The 18,895-nt window shown below is 39.9% G+C and overlaps 1 protein-coding gene across 1 annotated transcript in view; it reads left to right on the top strand.

Moving 5' to 3' along the window:
• LOC127387877 (glypican-5-like) overlaps window positions 1-18,895 on the top strand; it is a 349,409-nt gene that overhangs the window by 193,924 nt on the left and 136,590 nt on the right. Inside the window, exon 7 of the mRNA XM_051626736.1 lies at window positions 1,723-1,843. Within this exon, the coding sequence (XP_051482696.1) occupies window positions 1,723-1,843 (121 nt within the window). The remainder of the gene's footprint in view (window positions 1-1,722; window positions 1,844-18,895) is intronic.

The following is an 18,895-nucleotide window of genomic DNA, read 5'->3' as shown; positions in this document are numbered from 1 at the left end:
TTTCTTAGTTATCTGAGTCTTCAGGGCCTGGGTTTATTACAGAATTGATCTCTCAGTGAGAACACATGGGACAAACAGATCTTACAGGTTATTACGGGAAAACCTAAGAATTGGTTTTGTTGTACTCTTCAAGTCTTTTGCCTCTCTTTACCTCAGCTTTTAGTACTCTTCATTTGCCAGATCACATGTATTTCACCACTGCCAAAGAGCTGTAGTTGGTTTTCTGGGCATTGCCAGTCATGAGGTCACATTCCAGATCATAACTGGGCCAGCCCTTCTGTACTGGAGGCTCACAGGAGCAGTTGGGTGTAGGTGTTAGTGACTGACCTACTAAAGCTGTGCTTGAGCAAGCAGATAGGAAATGATGCAGGATTCACACAACTCATACATGCTTTATCTGACATCTGAAATTCATGTAATCTATTAACCTAATTACAAGCAATCTGGGCAATAGAGCTATCTGTGCATAATTTATGCATATCTCTAGAGCTTTAAAGAGTGTGTCCTTAAATGCAAATGGAACTTTATGGATGTGAGTATCCCCTTTGTCTCAGTGGACTGTGAGCTCATTCATAGCAAATGATTCTGTTTTCCTGATAAGGATGTATGTAAAAGAGGGTATGTATTTAGCAACAGCAATATATATGAGTTGACTGGGATTGACCTTCCACAATTTGGGTCCCTTTGAGGACTCTGGCATTAATGCTGCTCCTACCATTGTCCCTGATTTGTTCATGTTTATGCAAACTCCAGGCAGTGCTGTAGGTTTGTATTACCACTTAGAGGCATTTAATGGAGGTTTGTGATTCACAGGAAAAAAAAACACACTATCGTTTGCCGAAAAAAAACCAACCCAACCCAACAATCCCAGAGGAGAAGCAATTTTGCGTGCTTTATCCTGGATTATAATGACATAAGCCTCTAGAGAAGTTCCTGTAGCTTCAACCAGGGGTTGAATGGAGAGCAGTCAAGAGCACTGAAAAGGAAAACCCTTGCTTTTTTGCTGCTGTTGATGAGTTTCAGATCAGACAAAGCAACGTGCACAGAGTCACTGAGTGGATGGGTGGAGGCCATGAGCTAACCAATTAAATTAAATGCCACCTGTATTGCAACTAGATGATCTCAAAAAGCTGTGTCAGGTGTCCCTGTACATCTACAGAGAGTAACCATGTGTTCTCACATGAACAGTGACAAGCATTCAGAAAATAGGATGATTTGTGAATAAAGGGAAGGGCAGGTAAGGTGCAGCAGTCACTGTAGTGTCCACATGACTTGATGTGGATTGATACCATCTATACCAGGCTTGACTTCAAAATAATACTTTGTCTGGGTTCTTCCTGGGGACATTGGTCCAGTTGTCTGAGTCTGCTTGAAGATCAAAATCTGACCATCAATTTGCACATGCCATTGCATCGTGAAAGTTTATACTTCCAGATTAGTTAATTAGTTGAAGGTTCAAATATTAAAATATTAATTAAAGGAACCTCTGTGTGCTTTATGAAATTGTTGTGAATTCATTACTTAAATAGTTTGAAGTCATGAATGATACTGCAAAAAACTGATTTTATTCTGGTATGTTGTATTTAAAACCATAAATATTTATTACAAATTTCTATTCCCATTTACAAACTATTTGCTATTTTAAGTCTCATTTCAAATAATGTTTATTCCGATGAATGTGGTTCCCTGCACTGATAGTCTTCTTTTTTCCCTCTGTTTCAGTTACACCAGCAGAGTTGTTTCCAATGGACTGAAGGCACAAATTAATAATCCAGAACTGAAAGTCAGAGGATTGGACCCACTTATGAGTAATTTGATTGATAAACTCCAGCACTTCAATCAAGTAAGTAACTTTTAGAGTGAAAAATATTTTTATCACTGGGTTTGATAACAGAGCTGAAGCTGAAATGGCTAGGTGGTACTGCTCCTCCTCTTGTGTTTCCCAGGGTGGTAGGCCTGAGGTAGCCATGGATTGGGCTCAGTACATTAGCAACTGAAGATACAGTTGTGCCAGCTGGTTTATAAACTCTGATGAGGAAGTTGCTCTAATTCCTGGCTGTTGTTCCATAGCTGTTAACTGTCCTACAGTCCCAGGAACATGGAAGAACTCCTGAGCCTCAGAATTCACATGAAGTGTGTGACTAGAGCCAGGCTATGTGACTGCCTTTAGGAGTCCTGTGCTGTCCTGTGCTGGAGGAATACCTCCTGCTTTGCACAACTTCCTGGTTTTTGGAGGTGTGGATCTAAAGGTGTAGATGAAAGGACAAAGTGGGTCTGTGTGTGATAGCTGAACGAAGCAGAATGCTGAAGGCAGGACAGGATGTGCTCCAGGATGAATTAACCATGCGCCCTTGAAAACATGGGACCTACCCATGGGTTTGTCAGAGGCACAATTCAATCCTGTCATCTCTTTGGGATCCCTTGCAAGATGCACTTGCAGTCCTGGTGTGTGTCCCATCTTTTTAAGCTGAATGCAGGGCTCTCTGGGATTACTGCCGCAGCACACATCTGTGTGAGCTCTTAAAGCAGTGCCAGTCCAAATGAGCTGAAGCTAACAGATTTAACAGAGATTGATTTTCATTTAAAACAGGCATGTTTTCTTGTCAGCTTGGAAGAACGCTTACAGCAGTTAGTTTGCAGGCAGACGTGCTGCACATTAGTCTACTCAGAATCTTTCACTGTTAAAGAGTGATGGAACATGAGGATATAAATAGTTATTAGAAAAAGCTGTAAGATTTAAGTCCACCTTTGCTGGTGGGGTGTGCAGGAAGAAAAATAATCGGCACAGGTAAAAGTAGAGGAGGAACTGCTTAGTCAGGATGTGGAAGGTTGTTAAGAATGTGGCTGTGACCAGGAGCCATGGTTTGATCTCTTACATGCTCCTGCAGAATTACAATTCTCCTTTGATTCTAATCAACCACCAGTGGTAAATCCATAATCTAACCAGTAATTAGTGTTTTTGTTAAATCTTGCTTGACTCTAATGTTCTGCTGCTGCTCCAAAGGCTGCAGTTTAGGGATTCTTTGTATCACATTGTTTGATTTAACTTGCCGTGGGGGATTATAGCAATCATTCTGATGCACTGCTTAATATTACAGTGAAATAGACATTATGTGGTCAGATTGGTGAAAAGGATAATTCATTATTTATCTACTTTTGCATGCTATAAAGTAGAGTGTTAATTTACTTTATAAATATCAGATAGATCCATCTGTGTAATAGTCTTCTATAAACACTGACAATAGGAAAGAGTTAGAAATAGATTAAATTAAAAATAGTTGTGCATTGGAAATTCTTTGTCTACTGCAGAAACATAAAACGCCATCTCATAATGTGCTGCATACCAATTTTCTTAAGTTATGTACGTTTGAAAAACAGCTTCAAATAACACTTTTGAAGCAGAAGAATAAAATCTTAATTCCTAGCTCTTTCAATAAGTTGGAAGCGTTGCTTTCTCTTACTCCGAGTTCTGTTTTAGGAGAATATCATCCTTGAGTAAATGTAACTCCCATCAGATTGAGGTGCTTAGCAATAATGGATTCCAAGGGTGAAGGATTAAACAGAATACTGATTATTGCCCTAAGATGGTTTGTTCTTAAGTACTTGGAATAATATAAATTCCTTTGATCATAATTTTAGTAAGATTTCTTCAGAGATCAAAGCATCAAAGAAGTTGCTAAATATCCAAGACTTTCACATATAACATCAAACGTGTAGCTGTTTTCTGCTTCTTGAATTTTCGTTTTGGTTGAGATATTAATATACAAATAAAAACTGACACTGAAAAGCCGATTAAATCAGGAGTTTAAAGTGTCATCAATAGTCTACATAGACTGTAGAGGAAGAGTTATACAGAATCCCATTACTCATTTTACAGGCAAATTGATTTTTTTTTCATCAAATTATTAATTTTTTTCTATTTTTGAGGCAATTGGTAAGGTGGAATTTAAGCAGTTATAAGGTGTTATCTGTGTGTCTTCTTAAGTGTTTGATATTTGCAGTACCATTTTCAGCAGTACTTACATACTGCACATACAGAAGCAATCCTAGAGAGTCAGGAAGCTTGAAGAGTGAAAAACTAAGCAATGCACAAAATGTGCATCTTAGGTTCTAGGCCCCAGTAATCTTCTGCCACTTAAGTAATATTGCCAAGAAAGCATATTCTTGGATAAGTGAAAAAAGTGAGTTTTTGCAAAGCAGGGTGCTCTGCTGCTAGACATATCTGCTCAAGTTGTGGAGTACTGTCAGCTGTGTTCAAATCAACAGCATTGATTTTTCTAAAAGATACACCTTAGCTCAGCAATTCTTGAACATTCTGGAGCAAAACTAATTGCTGCTGTCTTTGATAGCTGCTCTTCTACCTCCTGTCTTCCTCTGCTGGACCCCAGCTCTTCCTCGTCACTCTGCTCCTGCTGGAGCCTTCTTACCCCTTGCAGACCATTGTAGGCTGAGGAGACAGCAGTACAGTGCTGCAGAGTCAGCGGGGCTGAGATCGCAGAGTCACAGAATTGTTCTGGTTGGAAAAGATGTTTAAGATCAAGTCCAACCATTAACCTAATCCTGCAGAGTCCAGTGCTAAACCATGGCCCTACATGGGCCTCTGGTGACTGGGGAGCAATGCAGCACCAAGCTGTGAGCCATGCAGAAGTAGTGAACTGTTCACTCATTTGCATCCAAACCTGCCAGTCATTGGTGTACAGCAGCTCTTCCTTTATTAGCTCCTTTTTATGACTTATCCACAATTATAAAGACATTAATAACTTCATTGATCCTTAATCCCATGGACGTGAACAAAACTCTTGTCAGTGTATTATTGTCTAGTTGGTGCATCTGAACTCCAGCGTGTTACGAATGATCTGTATGCAAGTCATCTTCCAGTTCTGCCTGTCACTGAGGCTGAAATGCCAGTTCATTGAAGATTACAGCAGTTCCTTGTTTTTTTTTTTCATCTGGGACTTAAATCCTCACCCCATAGTTGTTATTCTTTTAAAAAATGATTATGCAAATAGCAGGCTATTTCATAACCACTTTGCCAAACCAAAAGTGAAGTGAAATTTAGAGAGAATTATTCAATAATTACTGTTATTTGCATCCCTGGCAGATAAGGTATTTGAAGGGTTTATTGTAGCTGCTGATTTATATACCAATAGAATTACTGAGTTACAATTTACAGTAACTTTTACTTTTAGTAATGCAAAACCAGATCAAATTAAGTCCCAGGTTGATTTTGAAAAAGTAGCAGTTAGAAATAACATCTTTTCCTCCCCCTTTTTTTGTGAATAGAGCAGATGTGAACTGCAACTGCTAATAAACATAAAATCCCCCATTGCACGATTTTGAGTACAACTTCCTGCCACGAAATCAAACTGAAATATGTTTTCATGTTTTTCTTCAGAGTAATGCCTTTCACAGTTCAAACACAAGAGTTTCTGAGGCCAAGGTTAAAAATCCTAAAGGATCAATTGCATTGAAAATCAATGAGAATGTTAGGGAAAAGTGAAAAAACTTTGACTACAACTTTACTAGCAGTGTTGCATGGGCATTTTCAAAGGATTATAATAAAAGAAGTATTACACAAGTTTACCTTATTTATCTTTTGTCAGTCTGAATCTAATTTGACAGATCTTGAGAATCATCGCCAAATGTAAACAGCAATAATAATTGAATTACTGCAACAATCATTGGCTGATTAATAAATAGCAAGAAATACATATACTACAGGAAAATAAAGATAGAATTAATGAAAACTGGATTATTTTTAAAGTCTTATAATGCCAGGAAAGTACAAATGGACTGTTTATTTTTTTTAATTCCTCTCTGCTGTATAAAAATTGTTTACCCCTGTATTCAAATAAACTATAATCTCAGATTACTTCCTTAGTTACACAGTTTGTTTCTCATCCTTTTTTTTTTTTTTTTTTAATTATTTATTCTTATTAGATTCATGGACTGTTTTTCTTCTCCCCTGCTAAGAATCAGACATCTCTTTGCTTTCAGGTACAGATGCTGAATGCTAAGCTTTGAGATAAGTTATGATCTTTTTCATAATCCATATGCTGTGAAACAATTCATTCCAGTGCTTGAAACAGCCCAGCTTGCTCAAAGACTGAGAATAATCTTTCTCTGTGTGGTCTTCTCTATTGTTTTCTATTTATTATATGTAATATACACTCTATAAAGATTTTTTTATTTCATCAGATTTCATCATGTCTGTGATTAAAGCTAGATAAGATACATAAATGCTGCCAGCCTGGGAAAAAGAAACAAAAGTCTAGTACCAAATTAGTTCTCTTTCATTTCTTCAGAGAACCTGGCAGATTTCTGTCACATACAGCAAGTCATCTTTGGGTACATAGGTTTTTGCTTTTGTAACATTTTCTCATTGACTTGTCCATCAAAGTTGAGAAAAAACATCCCCTGTCTGTTGAGAACTCTTTTGTTCTGAGAAAAATCAGAGTCAAGGAAGAGCCCTCTTTGCAAAGAAGTGTATCACACAGGAGTGCATTGGGATGTGGTGGGATATAGCAGACTGTATAGGAATGGGGATGCTTCACTGAGAGTTTTTTCTTGCAGTAAAGGCTGTATTCCTCAGACAATGAAACAGGATGTAGTTGCTGATTGCTTAGGAGCGTTTATCTGTCAGGGCTTCCATTAGAAGGAGTAAAATTCACAAGTAATATGTTCAAATAGTAGGCTGGGGCATCTGAAGTCTGTCAGAATCCTATTTTGGTCTTCGTTTTCTGCAGTAATTTTTGCCCCTTACTGCTGACTGCTGTGTCCCAGGTGAGACTGGGAGAGCATCCCAGAGCAGGGGAAGGAGCAGGGACAAGCTTAGAGCTGCTGCCAGCTCTGCTGGGCTCCTACTGGAAAATACAGAAATGTGGCCATGAAGGAACAAAATCTCCCTCAGAGTCCCTTTGTTTACATACCTTGAGGGACAGAGAGAAAGGCAGACCCCACAGTAAAAACTCAGCCATTAGGCTATTCCTCTGGAAATGTGGAATCTCCTCATTCAAGGCGTGACTTGGTGTGTTATTGAGCTGGGGGGTAGGGGGTGTTTGTTCTTTCATATGCCTTTATGCTTTAAAAAGAAAAGGAGTTTGGAAGCTTTAACCTTGTTTCTGCTGTGGCTTTAAAACTTGTGTCAGAACCAGAAGTTTGCACATGAATCAGAATGGGAGAGCTTTTTCTAGTCTGGTCCTACTCAAAGACATCACTGGAGCATTGTTTTATGGAGAGCATATGTTAATGTTGTAATTTATTGCTAATTGAGGTGTATGTCATCCCTGGCTGAGATCAGTGCTCTTCTGCTGCCCTCAGGTCTGCAGGTTGTTTGCTCGGTTTTGTTAAATATAGTGATTTGAGATATAATTAAAGAATTTTAATTAGAATTCAGAAATTACTTTTTTGTATTAAAAAGACCATTGAGATTTCAATAGAAGCAGAAATAATGTGGAGTGCTGGCTCAACTAAACCAAAATGTAGCATTTTAAAGCAAGACAAATCTGAATCTCAATGTAAATCCAGCATCTTTTATTATTTGGTAGGAAATATATAATGCTAAAATGCCCCTTTATTATTCATGTGTTGTGTCTCAGAGTATGCTGTGCTATTTGTCTTGCATGCATTTTCAAAAGTTATTTGCCCAGATGGGCCATTGTGTGTGCTTTGTTTTACTCATTGTGGGAAATTAGTCTCAATAAATCAAAATCCCATATTGAGTCACAGTAGTGACTTGAGCCAAGTGGGGGAGAGGGAGGGGAAGAGCTACTGTTTCAATCCATAACCAAGCCAAAACATTTCACATATAGAAAACATAGTTTGAAGCATCTTATTTTTAAAAATATAAAATAAAATATAGAGTCCTTTCTTTGGTTTGAGTGCCTGGTTCTAGTTGCAGCTGGTTGATGCAAGCTGAGCTGAAAAGGATCCTTAGTCTGGAAGTGAGGAGAGAGTCCAGCCTTGGGAGGGATCTGCTTTGGCCTGGGTGGTGAGAAATGGTGCAGGAGCACAAGGCTGGGACATGGGAATATGAGAGCTGGTGGGAGAGCAAGGCAGGGGTGGGAGCATGGGGCGTCCAGGGGGAGCTGGACAGGCCCAGGGGCTTCACCCAGGGAGCAATGGCAGCAAAAGGGAAACTTTTCCACCGTTACTGAAAATACTATCATTTCTTGCCACCCTGAGAGAAATGCATCACTCTAATAACTGTTGTCTATGTGGTCTAAAGTGCTAACCAAAACATATGCTGCTGTTACTGTTCAACAACTGTTAATACTAGACCAGAAGTGCCCCTTTGTGGGTGTTGGCAGGAGGGAGGAAACCTGGATCTGACTGCTACATTGGCCTAAGTGTTTTGCTGTATATTTATTTTTTAAAAGATAGAAATTCAGCAGTTATCATTGAATTAATTAGGTTGTGATACTGAAATTATAAATTCTCTTTTATGTAAATATTTGTTTAGTTCTATTAGCCGATAATCTTTTTCTGATCACTCTAGTAATTGTAAGTAATATACTTGAGTTTAAGTTATTATCCTTAGAACTGTGATTAAGGTATTTACTTTTGATCTCATTCCTGAGGTATGGTAACATGCTTATTTTTGGAGGCAGTAAACGTTGCATAGTAGGAAAGAAAAGCAGAAATTTATGAGCTGATCATTGTTTTATTTAGGGTAGAGGTAAAGGTTTTCAAACAATTAAATTATCATTGGCCAAAGGAAGAACAGGGCCATTTTCCTCTCCTCTGTTCCACTACTAAAGTGCAAGAGAATAAAGCCAAAAACTTCTTAAGCCTGGTAGCCAAAGACTAGCTTGACCTGGTAAAGGTCAAGTGGGTCAGTACAACAATTTGTTTTCAGCAATAATTTGGGTTCCATTGTAACACATGTTAATGAATCAGACCTAGACTGGAGAAGCCCCAGATGAGGTGTCCCTCTGAGAGGTTTCTCTTACTCAAATGCCTGATGTGGCTGCCCAATGCCCTTTGGGGAGAGAGGAGTCATTTTTATTTGTAACTATTTGTTCCTTCTTTTTATCTCGCTTTTGTGTCAAGACTTGGAGATCTGCAAAGAGTGTAAGTTCAGCTAATAGCAAAAAGTGGGAATTTTACAAACCCTGCTGCACTCTAATTTTCGCTGTCTCTTACTTTTACGAGCATTGGCTGGTCTTTAAATTCCTTACTTTTTTACAGGCCTATCCTGCCCATATTGAAATGTTTTGTTTCTGAAAATCAGCCTAGTTTAAGTCCATTTTAAAATAATTAAGTTAGGTGTATAATTTAAAGGCACCATGAAGCTCTTTAGCTGAGTATATCAGTTGATTTCATTGTACTCCAGACAGCCTGTGCAGTTTGCTCCTAACTCAATTCAGTTCTGCACAGGTATGAGGCCAGCATGTAGGCTTAAGAGGAAAACATAGCAAGGAATGGAAAGTAATTTCTTTGGTCACAGAAGCCTATGGCATAGTTTCCCATAAACATTGGTCTGTCTGAATATTAGGGAGTGTAAAAACCAGACACTTTAGTAACAGTTTAAATTCACCAGCTCTCATTATGGAACCAATTCCGCACCAAAGCAAGAGATGATGGACCGAGTGTCAGGGAACTACACAGGGGCTTCATCTTTAAGGAAGGCTAGAACTCCCTTTCAAATAGAGATGTGCTGATGTTGTAATTTGTTCTCTTCATTCTGTCCCATTGCCTAGGCCTGAGCTTTGGGCAGTGCTTGGAGCAGGCTACTTTCTGAAGTAGCAGGTTTTCCTGACCCTGCAGAGCCTGAGGAGCTCAGAAGCCTTTTCTGCCCAAATGGAGGGTGGTTACCTTACAAAATGACTGGTCAAGAACCCCACCTGCAGCATGGACTGGGCAGCAGTCTGGCATCTGCTCAGCACAGACTGAGACCCAGGGTTTTCTGTTAGTGGTCAGTTGCTGTCTGGAAAGTCGGTATATTTGAGATAGAGTACTAGCCAGACTGTCCCCACCATGCCTTTCCAGGCTGCTACCTTGAGAGATAACATTTTATCACTGTAATACCCGATGCCTTCTCTCACCTCGCTGGTGAAACACTGGTAGAAATAGTAATAGGGAAATACTGTGCATTTATGTCTTAAATGCAAACTCAGACGCAGTTGGGTTGAGTGACCTTCATCAACCTTCTTTGAAAGTCTAGGTCCAAGCCAATGTATGCAGTGTTTTAGATGGTACCTGAATGACAAAGTGCACAGAGCCTCATGGAGCACTTAGGTTAACAGCTGTCACAATTAATAATCAATAGGAATTAAGGATTTTTTCAAAATGAATTAGCAATAAGACTATTTTTAGAGGCATATATTTTAATTCTGATTGCCCTCTCATCTTCTACCAGCATTTACCAGAATATAAAAGTTACCAGAGAGTAATAAAGAGTTTCAGGTGGAATGGACCATCTTGAGATAACCCAACTCAACCTTCTGTTGTAAGCAGGGCCTCAGATTCAGTTATCCAGGACCCTGTAAAACCAGTTCTTGCATATCTTCAGCAAGGGAGATTTCACCTCTTCTCTGGTGCCCCTCCACTTTGTGTTTGCTTGCTTATATCTATGAAAATTAAGTACCTGAGTCTTAAATACCTCACTTCTTCCTGTTTATTACATTCTCAAGGTCCAGCTTGAATTCACAGACAATAGTTCTTGGGCAGAGAATAGACACTTTATACCTTTATACACTGAAATATGTTCCAGTGTATAAAGCAAGAGCAGTTGTATAATAACTTGATAGCAGGATACCTGGAAGTTCCAGCTTCCTATAGGAAAAAGTCCAAAGGAAGTATGTCTCTGTATCTCACACGAAGCAGGTTCCTGTGCAAGTCCAGCCTGCCTGGCTTGCCAGCAGTGAGGCTGACAGAAACAAATGGAGAGTCCTGATTAGACAGCAGCCTGTTCCTTTGCAGAGCGCAGAATTTGCATACACTTACCAGCTGGAAGAAAATTTACTACTGTGCACATGATGCTGAAAAAAGCCTCGGGTGTTGCAGTTGGGAACCATTTGCTCATTACTGTTCTCTTGAATAGCAATGAGGGGCTTCTAAGTGTCTTTGCTTCTGTGTGTTTGCAAGTGTAGCCTACTCCTGAGCATTAGAGGGACTTTTTCTACCTTTAACTGTGATTTCATGGCTGAAAATGCCACTTAGATATTTGAGCTCTGTTGCCCTAAAAACATCCAGGCCTGCAGGTTCTATATGCCTGAACACCTCAGGCTTTGGGTAGCTGAAGTGGCTGTCTTGCATTGCAAATGTGATTTATTTACTGTGCGCTGTTTGGTGACACCTACAATCTATCCTGCTTCCTGGGACTGTATGCATTTTAAATGAGATAATACATTTATTTCACTTGCCATTTCCATGCATCTGAAATGAGCCTGTGCCTCAGTGCAGTTATGTGGGAGCAGATCTATTTGGGGCTGAGTATTCCCAGTCCCAGATGTCATGGATGAACTTGTCATTATGCAGAACAGTCACTCAGGAGACCACCAGTTCCCTCCAGAAATGGGTAGCCTTGGTTATTGCCTTAACACTAATAGCAAAGTGAAAAATGAGAGGCAGTGAACAAGACGGTGCCACTTCACATGTAGAAATGATGCACTTTCATCACTGTTTACTCAAGCTCAGTGTAAGCTGTGCAAAGACACAAGTCTTCACTCTGGAGGAAAGTAATCCCAGGGATAACCTGCTATTTATTGCATAAATCTCATGCAAGTACTTCCCTCACCCCAAATACTTGAGAGCTGCCAGTATGAGCCACACACAACTGCAGAAGGTACCTGCCTTGTTGCAGGACAGAAACTGGGTTCTCTGCCTCTTATGGCAATTGAGAGCTCACAAAAAGTTAATATAGAAACATTGGAGAATATTTACAAAGGGCAATATTGGTTTAGTAAAGCAAACAAGACCCAGCATGTATAACCACACTCAATCCCAGAATCAATATTTAGCTATTTCTCTAATTTTAAATGCGTAAATAATTCCATTGGCTATTCACACTGTGTATAATTATAATTATATACATGCTCAAAAATGAGAGACACAGGGCCTGGTGTAAGCCTTCTGAGGTCAAACCCTTTGTTCAATTGCTGGAGAGTAAGACCCTCTTTTTCCAGAGAGTAATTCAAAATTACCAACATTGAGGCTTTTACTCTGGGTCACTCTTATCCATTGACAGTAAAGGGAATCTAGGGAGAGTCTTCTGGTGAGGCTAGCACTAAATTTTACCCATTCTCTATTGTTTATCTCCCCTGGTTTCCTCCTTACCAGAGGCCTTCCTTCAATATGGCCATTACAGACACAGGTAGGGTTTGAATGCTGCCATATGTCCTGATACGCATCAGCCTTGCAAACAGAATCAAGGAGTGCTCAGCATCATTTCAGGGCTCTGCATCTTGTTTGCTCCTTTCAGGATCTATAAGAGGAGCCTCTCACAGCAGAGTTTTGCAAAATGACATGTTCATGGGAGTGAACTGGCAGACAAACAATGTAATTATTGGATAATATAATGAAATATGACTTTTGCTTCACTGCAGTAAAATGACGCTGAATCATATTTGATGTGGCATTTGAAATAAGAGAATCTAATAACATAAAATGTATTTCAGAAGGATGAATGGAGAGCTTGAGATTTGTCTTTCTTAGGCCATATAATAGGAGCTGGATGAAGTCATAAAGAGAGGGGAGAGGGCCACAGGCCATGGAGGGTTGCAGGCACTTTGAACCCCTTGATGAAGCTGACTATTTGTGCCAGTCATTAAAATGAAAGTTAAACATTAAAGAGCTTTGTTGCATGAAGTTCTAGTCTTGACGGTAGTTTTGAGTCATGCAGCACGATACAGAAGTTTTAACTGGGGTGTTTGAAATGAATCACTTGAAGTATTCAAGGTCTGTTTTGGACTTTATTTAGACTGTGTATGAACCATATGAAGCAACATTATACTTTCTGTTTATAAAGATTATTTCAGTTATTGGTTAATAATATATTAAAATTCTTTTTTCATCTAACTTTTCTAATCACTTCCAAGTGCTTGATAGACTTAAAATGGCACAGCAGTTACCAGACATGGAAAATAACTTTTGAGTCGGTAATACAATATATTAACTAATATTCCAAACAAAATATACCTAATTGCTACTTAATTCTGAAAAAGTCAAACAAAACTAAATGTATTGGATTTATTTTTAAAATTTGAATAATTACTTCTTGAAATAAGAAGTTTTTGTTTAGTTCCCAGTTCTATTGGTAAAAGCCAGATAGTCACAAGTGCACATTCAGGAAATGGGATTGGCTGGTAATAAAACAGCTCAGTTCAGTGGCAAAAGACAAAGACTTAGTTTCAGAAGTAACAAAAGTCATAAAAGAGAAATACTAAACAGTACAAAGCAAAAAGTACAACATGTAATGGTCAAGAAGAAAAGCTGAAGGTGTGATGCAAAACCTGTGACTGATAGGGCCAAGCACAGCAAGAAGCCATCATACCTTGCATGTTAAGATATACTAGTAGGGAGTAATTAATAGCAGGACAAAAAGTATCCTTGTGCAACACATCAGTAAATGCACAAAACTTTTGGCTTTATTCTTCAGGGAAGCCATATCTGCCCTGTCTGTCTGCCTAGCAGCCTGCTCCTCCAGCAGCATTTTGATGCTATCAAGTGCAACTACATTTCCGTTGACATTTTTATCTGGGCAGGAAGTTTCTTTCCTCCTGATTACTCCTGCTGGAGAAGTTTTTGGGCTACACAGACATGTTAGCACATATGGCAGCTTGATTCCTGAGGAAAGATTCTTGGAAGCAACACCTGAGAGTGATGCACTGAGCACATAAACGGGGGCAAAGAATGCAGGGCATGGTGTTCTCCTTAAGAACTGCCAGTACACAGAGTTTTAGGTGTTATTCTAGTATCACACTGTTTTGATTAAGCCATCACAGGTTTTGGTGTGTGGAAGCTTGGCTTTTTTTTTTTTTTTGCTTTTTTTTTTTTGCTTTTTTTTTAAATTAGTTTAGGCAGGGGAGAGAAAACTTGAATGACCATAATCTGGTTTTAGGTAAAAATACTTCAGTATGAACTGTCAAGCTGGAGTTGAAGTGGTGAGCAGAAGTTAAGTTGTGTGCAGTCGTGGCACAGGCTTCTGCTTCTCAACTTGTAGCCTTGTCAGAGAGATCATAGGATCAAAATACATTTGTTCACTCTGGCTTGTACTCAGAAAAAGACCAAGATCATTTTGCAGGAGCCTCTAATCCAAGGAAATGCCGGTCTGCAGAGAATACCCAAGGAGTTTGACTCATAGGGAAGATTTAGCTGCCTTTTCAGTGGGAGATTGGGAAGTGGTCTAAAATAGGCAGGTCTGGTCTGTATTAACATAATTTTCTAGGTCCCAGAGAATGTCCCCATTGTTATTTAGTTATGGAGGTAAAAATGACTGTGGGCTGATTGTAGAGGATGAGAGAAGTATCAGAATATTCAGTCTGCTTTTCAGCACTCTCCTACTCCTGTTTTTTTCCTATCCCTTCATTTTCCCAATCCCTGCTGTATATGAAGCATTTTGCCTCTGGTAGCTGAGTGACAGGAGCAGGGTAGAGCACAAGCCCTGTGGGTGTTAAGCAGACCATATGCTTGTGGGGGGGGGTGAGCAAGTGTGTGAACGTGCTTCTCCATAGAGGATTGAAGTGGGATGAAAGTGCAGTTTGTGGAGGATGCAGTTTGAGGCTGTGGTCCTTCAGTGTAAACCCCAAAATTCAGGTCAATCTCAGCCTCACCCCCAAAGCTGTTCCTCAGCATCTGTCTGTTCCTGTTGTATCAGCCAATCACAGTGGTTGATAACACAAATTGAGGTGAGCTGAAACCACGGGGTCTGACAGCGGGAAGAGCAGCAAATGGGAGATTTAGCAAATTCACACTTTGTCCCTGGCTTCTGCCTTGGGTTCAGATTAAACACTTGACTGTCAGCTACAAGTACATGACAGTTATGTTGCTGCAGTTAATCAGTCAAATTTTTTCCCCCCATTTTGTACGCCCTGTAAGGGTGGGAAAAGGCCATGCCAGTCTGGCTTCTGGAGACGAAGATGACATTGATTTACTAAACGACATGAAATCCTGAGAATTCAGACATGCCATGTTTCCAGTCCAGGACTTAACAGAAAATAGCAACATTAGCCCTAGAGACTTGCTAATGAGGAAGAATTTTGTTTATCTTGTTCCTCCCAGGCCCTCCTTCCTGTAGCCCTCACCCCAAAATATACTTTAGCACCTGTAAGTACATGGTGCTTAGTGGCGTTTCAGTCTTTCATTTTAGGATGCTGTTCCTTAACATGGCTTTATACAAAATTTCAGAAATCAGATGAAATGTCTAAAACAGCTTGAACAGGCTTCTGTCTTCTCTGGGCTTTGGTAGCTTTCAGGAAACTGTCAGATGTAATCTACTGTTTTGTAATATATGTATGTGTGTATGTTTGAGTATGCATATAATTTTGGGCATTACAGGTTCAAGACAGCTGAATCAAAAGCGAGTTGATCAGTCAAATGTACCACTAAGAACTTTGTCAGTAGGTGTAATGGCTTTTGACGGTCATATCAATGTGCTGTTTTCTTCCTGTCTCTCAAAGAGGACAAGCTGATGGCCATCTGTAAAATATCTTATTTCTGTTGCCTACTGTGTTGTTTAGTTCCCACCCAGTGGGTTCACCCTGGACAGCAGTGTCTCCCATCATGAAACCTCCAGGCCTGCTGCACTTCCATGTTTGGTACTTGATGCTTGGAAGGTATCTTATCCCTTCCACACTGCCCTGTACTCATCTTCACATGTAGTCTCTAGTAACTTTTATTTCAAATTTTATGCAAGACAACATCCTCCCTTGAAGGTTATACGCTCACTGAGTGTTTTGTCTGGATGTCACTTTTTGAACATTATTCAAATCTGAGACAACAATGTCAGCTGCATCTGATGGAGTTGCTCAGGTTCGTTTGTTGTCAGGCTGCTCCTGAAGGGGTAATGGTTTTAAACTGAAGAGGGTAGATTTAGGTTAGACATTAAGAAGAAATTCTTCACTGTGAGTGTGGTGAGACACTGAAATAGGTTGCCCAGGGAGGTTGTGTATGCCTCCTTCTTGGAAGTGATCAAGGCCAAGCTGCATGAGGCCCTGAGCAGCCTGGTCTAGTGGCAGGTGACCCTGACCATGGCAGGGGGTTGGGACTGGATGATCTTTAAGGTCCCTTCCAACACAAACCACTCTATGATTCTGTGATTGTAGTTCCTGACTAAGGTGGTGGCAAAACTGTCTATTCCAGTTTTTAGATTAAAACATACCTTCTCAAACTTAAATTGTCAACCTGTAAACCTGGATTTATAGAACAAGCTGTATTGTACATGGCAGTGGCAGACAGAAGGTTTTACCTCAAAGCTGCTCTTTACACAAAAACTATCGAGGATCAACTTCTCCCAGCTCCTCCAAACAAGAAGCTGAGGGCTGAGGTTTTTTTGAGGAATACTGTTTGAATTATTATACACACCACAAGTGTTCTGCACACCCCAGCGTGAAGATCCAGTATAAATGGCCTTATTGCATTTTAATAAAATAACAATGGTTATTTTTAGTCTACAAGCAGGAGTTTACATCATTGTGTGCTCTGGGATGCCAGGTTTCTACACATTTCTGTGACTTAAACTTTACTCTTGCAAAGACTGACCTTTACAAAGGTGCAGATCCTGAAAAGCAGTTTCTGTCCTTGAGATCTAACTCTTCCAGGCCTGTTGGGAGATTTTAAAAGTGTACAGGGCTACACATTAGTTCCTTGCTGCTCTTTGTTGGCCTGCCCTGTTCAGTGTTCATTCTGCAGTAAGATCACAGTATTTGAATTCTGGCATCTCTTGACCTAGTTCCTCTCCAAAAATGAGAACTGTGTGGCTAGTTTTGTGTGGAATCTTTAAATAGGGGCACCTTGTAGCTCATTATTTTTTTTTTTAAGATGAAGATTCCCTCCTACTTCTCCTCAGATTGTAAGGTTCTACCTTACAATAGGCAAATGAGTGGCTTTCAAGCTAAAGGGTTGGGTGGTTGGTTTGGGTTTTTTCCTCTCACCATTGCAAAACATGTGGAAAACCTGTTGCTGTAAGAAAATGGACAGATTTTTCATGTATAATTGTAATTTCTTCTCATTATTTTACTAACAATTGAAAAAGCTATAAAGAGAGGAAATAGTTGCAGCAGGAATAACAGGGAAAGTTCACTGGTCCAAATACTGCTCGTGCAGCATATTCATGTATCAGAAGCTCAAACATTTTTTCCAGAAGCCAGGGCATAGGGCAGAGAGATCTTTGCAGCAGATGCCCAGACTGAATCACGGTGTCAGGGAACTTGCTTTTTTACTCTTCTGTCAAATTTTGTGAGCAGTCACTGAAGCCTGAGAACGGTACCAAGGGTAGCCTGTCTGCTCCATGGGACTGGCATTCGGGTACAGGGTGGGTCAGAAGTTACCTGCTCATCCAGCAGATAGTGAACAGGTCCATAAATAGCTCAGGTTGTCCTCCCAGTAACTTTTGAAACTGTCAGTCATTTCAACCAGTGTTCCAGTCCCAAAAATTAAAAAAATAATAATAATAAAAAAAAAAAATCATATCTTAGAAGCTTAATGAGAAGAGGTGTTTAGAGAGTGACATCCAGTTTAGTGCCCTGCCCTGGGCTGTGTTCTTATATCCTAAAGAATCCACATTAAGGAGAAGGAATGAGAAAAAGGACGCTGAGTTGCCCAGCTGCATGAAAAGCTTCAGACAGATCTCATGCCTGGTTACATATGAAATAATCCAGCCACAAAGCCAAAGGTAATCAGGCTAAATTCTGCTTCCCACAGAACATCTTGTTCTATTTGTGCCTGTGAGTTCAGATTTGCTTTCCCTGTTGAACTCAGCAGTTTGGTGAATAAAAATGAAGATAAACTTTCCCATTTTCCAGGCTAGATGATGAGAACAGTTGAACTCCTTCTTGTCAAAATTATAAGCAAGTAAGCTCTTATATGCCTGTGCTTGCCCTTTCCAGCCATGGCTTTCTGCTGTCTCTTCTAGAAGACTGTAAATTGATCTGCAGCCCAAAACAGAGAAGATTATTGTATTTGCATAACCAACACAGTAGTGAGGAAGAAGTGTTAAGAGCTTGATTTCCTTGAAAGAAAAAGCAAGGTTCTCTCTATTTTTCAGAGCAGAATGAGAGTTTCTCTGATAGTGCACAGCAGCCTGATATGTCATCTTGGGCCAACTGTGTGGTTAATGACTACTTGCTGAAAGCTAATGTCGTTTCAGAAAGGCCTTGCTGTGCTGAGAATTGCAAATTCCCAGTGCTTCCAGAAAATCTAAATTAACAGCTCAGGAGGAACTCTTATCTGGATGTCACCTTTAAGTTTCTGTGCTTTACTGTGCATTGTTCATTTTATTAAACACATCATTAAACCATAAATTATTGTATTGTGTAATCAAAGGGTGATGTCACAGACTTGACAGCTGTCAGTCACGTGTTGTAGTTTTTGGACTGAATTACTCTGAATTATTAATGTTTCAGATGTCACAGAGCCTGTTTAATGCTTCATATGCAAGAGAGCTGTCTTAGAAAACTCAAAATATATTTGGTGCGTTTCGCTGAGACCCAACAGGGTGGCCTGAATTAGCAATGCCAAGTTATTACCAGGCACACTGAAAATGTGCTTCATAAGGCAAATCCCACGTAACTGCAGTTCCAAACTTACAATAAAGCAAAGCTGAGGTGTTTACACAGAAAAAAAACCCCAAAAGCAACACAAGCCCCTCTGAGCTACAGCTTGCTAAACTTACAGATGTGAGCTTCTGCTCAGCAGCCCAACTGCTGTAGCTCCCTAACTTTGGGGCAGATTCGTG

Source organism: Apus apus, chromosome 8 (assembly GCF_020740795.1).
Source record: "Apus apus isolate bApuApu2 chromosome 8, bApuApu2.pri.cur, whole genome shotgun sequence".
NCBI classification, from domain to species: Eukaryota; Metazoa; Chordata; class Aves; order Apodiformes; family Apodidae; genus Apus; species Apus apus.
This window is presented reverse-complemented; position numbering and strand designations above follow the sequence as displayed.